This window comes from Brachyhypopomus gauderio, chromosome 7, assembly GCF_052324685.1.
Source record: "Brachyhypopomus gauderio isolate BG-103 chromosome 7, BGAUD_0.2, whole genome shotgun sequence".
Taxonomy (NCBI): Eukaryota; Metazoa; Chordata; class Actinopteri; order Gymnotiformes; family Hypopomidae; genus Brachyhypopomus; species Brachyhypopomus gauderio.
Genome location: NC_135217.1, coordinates 13990048 through 13997661, shown reverse-complemented (window position 1 = coordinate 13997661; position 7614 = coordinate 13990048). Strand labels below are relative to the sequence as shown.

Sequence of the window (7614 nt, the reverse complement as noted above, 5' to 3'; positions counted from 1 at the left end):
CGAAGGAAATTATGTAAAGCAGTCAATAATGGTGAAGATTTATGCGCATGCACAAACAAAGCTCTTCGTCAAATTAAAACCGTTGTGCTTTATTATTCCAACCGTTATCGTTGGCGCACTTGAAAACATTAATGCTACAGGAGGTGCCCGGCAAGCCGATCGAATATTCACAAACGTCCCAGTCTTGCGGAGGAGGGGCTGTGTAGGCCTATGTGATGTCGTCTTTCGCCAGATTGCGGACGTGTGATGAAAATTGTTAATTTCGATAACAATAAGATGACAGACCGCTGCCATTGTTTGGTTCAGACGTTTGGCGGCAGGGGAGTGAGTTTGGAGCATCTAGACAGGAGTGCATTGGTTGCCGAAAGAATTCTTCAACGTTTTCGTTTTTTCACAATAACTTTGTGGTGTATTTTTGTAACTTACATACATTTGTTTCGTAAAATTCTTTACATTAGTTCCTCCCCTAACTAATACTATTTATCTCCAGGTCTGTATTTATAAATAAGCAAATGAACATATACTCAACTTTAAATAATATTAAATAATATTCGATTATTTAATGTGAAATGATTATTAGATGTGAAAGTAATGTGCGAAAGTAGGCCGTACATAGCATTACCATTTTCTCCCTGAAAGTTTTTTTGTGCTTTATAATCTTTATTATTTTACAACAGCGCACAAATGTAACGTTACCCACTACGTAGCTCAAAACAACACACCCTCCCCTCCTCATTTTCCTTCCTTCGTTTTGATGAATGGACGGAGAGATTCGGCACGTGTACGTTGAATAGAGTCCCAGAGGGGGATTGGTGAATAAAGGTTGGATAAGCTTGGAGTGTGGCAAAGCCTGATTTACATAATGGTGAGGGACCGTCAAGGACGGGGCAAGTGGTCGGGAGGGGGTCGGAGGAGACAGGGTGTATGGCACCGGGGGAGGGGAGGGAGAACTGACATCTGCCGCTCTTTTCCTCTGAGACCTGGAGTGGATCATGTTGCCGGGCCCCGCTATTGACGCCTGGATCGCAGCCATCTGCGTCCTAACTGACGCACAGCGCGCGCCTAGTGCCTTTAAAAGGGGGCCAAACAAGGGGCAAGGAGTTCAGTGTGGCCAAGAGCCTCAAAGCGCTAACTATACGGGACGCAGCTTGCTCATTCTTATCCAAACGCGGACTAGGGCTTTCCAAAACCCTCGACACAGGGTGACTAACTTTAATAGAACTTCGGCTGTCACCATGCCAAAGGGTTTCCTCATCAAACGCTCCAAAAAGGCTGGGCCAGTTTCGTACAGAGTACGAGAAGAGGATGACCCATCACAGGCGCAAAACCTTCTGTTAAATTCCGGATTTCCAGCTTTAAGCACTCCAACACTTCCCTCTGAGCGCAACAGCGTTGATCAGAGGACGCCGAGTCGGGTGTGCTTTGGTGGACAGCCTGAAGCCGCCTTTGCTCCTTCACTCAGTCCTACTCGCCCCGACAGCGAGGAATACACAGACCAGTATATCTCATCAGATACCACGGATCAGAAGGGCAACACTGGATCTCCGACGCAAATCGAGCTCTTCCTTGAGCCAGTGCTCGGCAGTTTTGCCGTCAGCGGCTCGCCGGTATCGCCATCGCTGCCTGAGATGACAACGAAACTAGACTCTGCCTTCAGAGACCCGTCGTCGAGTGTTATTAAACGGCCAACATCCTCAAACAGTAAAAATAAACAGTCGGGCTCTAAGAAGCGCAGGTGTTCGGGTTCCCATCCTCCGGAAAAAAGAACGAACAGCCGGGATGAATTCACTACCTCACCCGTACTGGGTCTCCGGATTAAAGAAGACCCAGAAGAAGATTCCAAGCAGCGCTCGAGCACCAGCAGCCCACTGGGAGAGTTCATTTGTCAGTTATGTAAGGAGAGGTACTCCGACCCTCTCACCCTCGCCCATCATAAGTGTTCTCGCATTGTGCGCGTCGAGTACCGATGTACCGAATGTGAAAAAACGTTCAGCTGCCCCGCTAACCTGGCTTCTCACCGGCGATGGCACAAACCCAAGGGCGTGCACAGCGACGATGTCGCGCAGGGAGAGGACGGTCACCTAAGCCCGACTGCTGGACGAAGCGGTATGGCCCGGCCGGATCCCAGCCCACCGCCATCGCTGTCTGACTCGGGTTCGGATGAAGAAATGCCGTTCAGCTGCCCTCAGTGCTCCAAGAAGTTCCGACGACAAGCATATTTGAGGAAACATCTTGCGCTTCACAACCGAAAAGCCGCAAGTTCGACACAGGGTCTGTTATCTGCAGAGGCAAATAAAAATAGCATTGGTGGTGCAAGAGAGTCCAGCGTCCTAACAAAAAAAGAGTCTCCAGATTTAAGCCCGAAATTTCCGACGGCAGAGCAGTCTTCACAGATGTCAGGTGATGTGTTTCCGTGTCGCTTCTGTGGAGACAACTTCTTCTCATCCCCTGGGTTAACAAGACACATTAACAAATATCACCCGACAGAAACCAGGCAGATGATTTTACTGTCTCAGACTATCTAAATCAAGCATTTAACAATAGACTTTTAATCCATATCTCCGTTCTCGTTCATTGTTGTTGTTACGGAAGAATACTTGAATATGATTTAGATAGATTTAATCAATTCAGCCTGAAAACGTTCCAAAAACTGTAGTAGACATTTATGTTTTTGTTCGATAAAGTAATATTTATTTATTGATATATCGATTTATTTATTGGTGTATTTATTAAGAAATGTATTTATTTAATTTTGCAATTTGTTCTTGTGTGGGTTTGTTTTGTTTATCTTAATAATGCACATTTCCTTTGAAATCATTTTATGAGACTTCTTTAAAAAACGAACTCCAATTATACTTTTTTACACAATAAACTATATGAATCTAACGAACACTGTATTTTTTACTGAACTATTGACAAGTGGGATGCAGTTCAGGCAAAGGCACCTACTGCACAACAAACCCTCCTGTTCTCTCTTAGTCTTTATTTGTGTTTACATGCCAAGAACTTTCTATGCGAAATTGACTTACGGGCTCAGCTAAAACTCTTCAAATGGACCAAATCAAAATAAATAAACAAAAACAGCTAATTTGGTTGTTTATTCATCTTCATCGTTTGTTCGTGGCGTACCGAATGGGGATGTAAGTGCTTCCGATGCTTGCCCACAGCACACATTTATTACTGAAGTGAAGTAAACGTGCTCTGATAACCTGCAACAATATTTAAGGATTATCGATCAAACTGCCGTTCGCAGACCTCCATGTAACGATTTTCAGGATTTCTAAAAATTAGATCACGGGCAGGAACATATCACATATAGGGCTATCACATATCATATACTGTTATGCTTGAAACTGATTTAGGCCTAACTTTAATTTAATCTGATGATTAAAGGGAAATCAAAAGTAAAAAAAACTTCAAAATAAAGGAGAAAACGGAATAAGCTGTGTTCCTTTTGAATTTATATTAATTCTTTATTTGATCCATTTCTTTGACTTGGCTGAGGTCATAGAAAAAAACAAAAACCGACTCTAAAAATGACACCTAGCTTACTTCTACACTCCACAATAGACTACATTGCAGGATCACAAAAGTTAGTTATTTGTTGAAATACTAATCAGCTTGTGAGGTTCAATTCAACCTGCCTGTGGAGTTTGTGTCCTCTGTTAAGATATTCGGTTTCACTCAGTTTACCTATATTTTTAGAGTATGCAGGAAAATCAGAGAATCCATGATCAGTTCACACGAGGCTATTGCATCCAACATCTCAACATGCTTCAAAGCCATAACCATCATTCCAGCAGTACAAAAGAATCATAAGTGGAATGGATGATATAAAAACCATTTCAGTTCTGTATTTTCAGTTGTGACATTCTGAGGACACAATGGAGAATCACCCTAACTCCATGGCAGACTGAAAGAGAGCTGAAATCCCAATAAAGCAAGTAGACCTGACCATGTTCAAGACATGTTTGAGTATCAAAGTCATGTTCCAGCCAACTCATACTAATTTAACTGTCTCTACACAAAGTACTACTCTTAAATTAAGCTGTTCTGTTATACCAGTACAAACAAAGACTCTCCACCTCACCACCTCACTGACTTTACTGATGCTGTTTCAGGGTGTTCACCTCTATCACCTCTCTTTTGCACAGGTATATTCAAAAGAAACAGACACACGACAGGAAACGGGAAGTGGTGTATAGCATTGTAGGGTAACACAGTGGCTTGGTGGTTAGCACGTTTGCCTCTCAGCACTGGGGTCTTGGGTTCAAGTCCCTATCTGAGTGGAGTTTCCATGTTCTCCCTGTGTCTGCGTGGGTTTCCTCCCACAGTCCAAAAACATGGAGGTTAGGTAAATTGGCAGTCCCTGATAAATTCTCCCTGTGTGTGTGTGTGTGCTTGTATGCCCAGTGGTGGATGGTGCTCTGCCACTAGGGTCTGTACTCTCTCCCCTTCCTGCACCCCATTCAGTCCCCCAGGGGGCTGTGGCCTCCAGTAGAGAGTACGCTGTGCACAATTGGCTGCCGCTTTTCGCCAGTGTGTGTGTGATTTGTTATCTGTAACTTGTACCTGTGTTAAATTGTAAAGCGCCTTGGGTATTCTGAAAGGCGCTATACAAATCTAACATTCATTGTAATACATTTATTGCTTTAGACATATAACAGTTTGCTGTAGTTACACAAATCCATTAAGTAATCTAAGGATTTTGATGCGGTGATAAAAAATTTTAAACTCATGAAATCTTAAATGCAGATATTTAGAAGGTTGTATTGAATTGTATCAATTTGGCGACACTGTGGCTCCATCTAGTGGCCACTAGTGAATGGCAGCATTAAAATGCCCAGACTGTAGTAAATCCAAATGTAAATAAATGAACCAAAAGAAATACAAACTACCTGTTAATATGTTAATCTACATGTTCAATTTTTTGTGTGTTTAGCAAAGTTTTAAAATCAGCCTTTAATAATTTTAACATACCTTTATTACATGGTTTATTTATTTACAAAATATTATATTATTGAAAAAAAAAAACATTTGCCAAAACATTTTGCAATTGATACACTACTGAGAAATCATTACGTTATTAGGTTCGCTTTAAGAGTCTGATCACGTTTAAAAGCCACTTCAGTTACCCCCTAGCGGTAACCAATAACCAATCTACTGATATTGTTATAATTTGTGACAGAATTCTGACTTTAATCTCAGAATTCTGGCTGCCCTTTTTTTTCCCAATGCCCCATTTTTTTTATAGTGGCCCTAATCCTCGTCCGTAGTAGCCAAACATCCAGAAATAAGTAATCACACACACCAATCACAACACATGATGTCTTCGTCACTGCAGGCAACCACCACAGCAAACCATTTAAATAACAGGCCATCTTTAGGCTGCAACATGCCCAAGGCCAAAAACTATTCAGCGCCCCCTTGTCCTCCTGACCTTTTGCACCTGCACTTTTCAGTCTAAAGTTAAAAAACAACAAGCCAACAACTGTTGAGTTCAGTTGTATTCGGAAATTTGAAACTGCACACAAGTAACACAAAGAATATGTAAACGTCAAAATTCAATGTTTACCTTTCATTAGAGTTGGGCAGCATGCAGAACAGCATAACGCATAATTATGCATTCTGTTTATTTCACCCCTAGGCCATGACCTAGTGGTCCTAGGCCAAATTGTGAGGCTGCCTATGATACATGTTTACGTATAGAATATCAAGGAATCTACAAAATAGTTTTTAAAGTATTTGTTTTTGAGTGTTTTTGAATCTGATTCAAACTTGACTGGCCCTGCTGGTCTTGTGAGCTCAGATCGGTTCCTATGCAGGAATGACTGCATGCTCCCTTTACGGAATGGTTTCAAATTGAGAATTTTAATGAACTGCATTTGATCTTTTCTCCCAAATAATTGATTGTGCATTGTGTGGGAATTTTAACCAACGTTTCTTCTTTACTGCCACTGCTGGGATCGTTATTAACCCTTAATATGGTTAATATGGCCTGTGTAGCAGTTTTTTCAACTTCTTTTTACATTTCCATGGCTTATATTGTCCTATTTGTCATTATGTAAATAACAAAGCTCAAGAACGATTGGCTAGTTAAGAATGGTGGAGATATCTTATTTGAGGAACACCACACTGAATCTATGGATCAATATGAAAACAGAATGTTTGTTTAAATCTTCTGCCGTTTCCTCTGTATCATGTATTTAATAAAGGAGGCTTTCATGCACTTTTACTGCATGCATTACTGATACCCTATGAGCTTCCATGCTGATATTACAGAAAAACATAACTTGACCCTGGATTTAATACTGTAATATTCACACTGTTCGAGCTCACACTTCAGACCCTGTCTACTTTTAACTGTTTGATTGCTATGAAATGCAGAATTCTTTTGCATATATATACACTGTATAAAAAGAGTGTCATTTGGGCAAGGGTGCCTGAATGATTGTACATATCGTCTATCTGGAGGTTCCAGACGGTTTAAAACTTGGACTAGATCCTCTAAATATCAAACAATCAGACACTAAGATTTTCAGGAAAACAGAACTGATAACCAGCTGTCCTGCAATACTGTCAGTTACTGAACAATAAGCAAAAATTAATGCCAGCGCAGTCAATGTGGAGTCATCTGGTCGAAACCTCTATTAACACACTTGACCATAAAGACTACTGCTATTGCAACTACGTTACCTCATAGTTATAGCACTCATTACTGAATTTAAACATCGTTTTTATAGTGTGCGCAGCATAACAGGACTCAAATACACACGCTTTACATGATAATTTAAGCTCAAACTGACAGCTAACACATGCAACTATTAAGCAACACACTTTTTGCCAATGCAACTAAGCCACTGTATTAAACCAGCAGAACAAATCCTGCACGCATGTGAAAAGTGAATTTGTACACATAGGTTATAAAAGAGTTGCTGACATCCAATAACTGCATACGTATGCAAAACTGCAGCAGGCCATATGGTGGGTGGGGAAACACCACTCATATGATAATGCTTGAACAGAATAAACTTTTACAGGCACTTTTCAGGAGATTTCAGCCATACTGTATATTTATAAAAACAGTAAAACAGGAAATGGCTGTTATTGCTGCAGTCAACAGGGACTCTGCTTTGTGGCATTTCCTTACTTGGGCAGGTTAGGAGAAATGACATAAGGTTGATCAGTGACATGGTGGGCCTGAGCTAACTGCACATGAGGGAGGGGAAAAAAACAACACAATACACTTGTTCACTAGTGACACTAGAAAGTCTTTTTGGGAACAACTTATTGTTATTGAAAAAACATACTAATAGAAGTCTGTATTTCTTGTTACATATCTCTAAGAATGCACAAGATTTTACAACATACAGTTTTCAGTTTAAATTAAAAGACACAGTTAATATGAGTGTTGGCTGGTTTACATTCATTAAAGAGAAAAAAAAGATTGACTTCTGTACAGGTATCCAAATGTACATCTTTTAACAGTTCAACATGGCTTGTTTTATGGACATCCCCATGCAGATTTTAATTCACAAACAGACATATCACTTTTAAAAACCTCCATTACAAAAGAGATACAGAGAGAGAGATTATGTACAATGTTAGATAGAG

At 40.6% G+C, this 7614-nt stretch overlaps 1 protein-coding gene across 1 annotated transcript; it reads left to right on the top strand.

The window, feature by feature from the left end:
* The first annotated feature begins 956 nt into the window (after positions 1 to 956).
* On the top strand, positions 957 to 2678 carry LOC143518207 (insulinoma-associated protein 1a-like). Its single transcript, XM_077010677.1, has one exon. It carries the CDS (start codon positions 993 to 995, stop codon positions 2523 to 2525), a length of 1533 nt encoding a protein of 510 aa, XP_076866792.1. The 5' UTR covers positions 957 to 992; the 3' UTR covers positions 2526 to 2678.
* The last annotated feature ends 4936 nt before the right edge of the window (positions 2679 to 7614 follow it).

Excerpts from the sequence above, each read along its gene's own strand:
- LOC143518207 (XM_077010677.1), top strand. The coding sequence starts at position 993 with ATGTTGCCGGGCCCCGCTATTGACGCCTGGATCGCAGCCATCTGCGTC.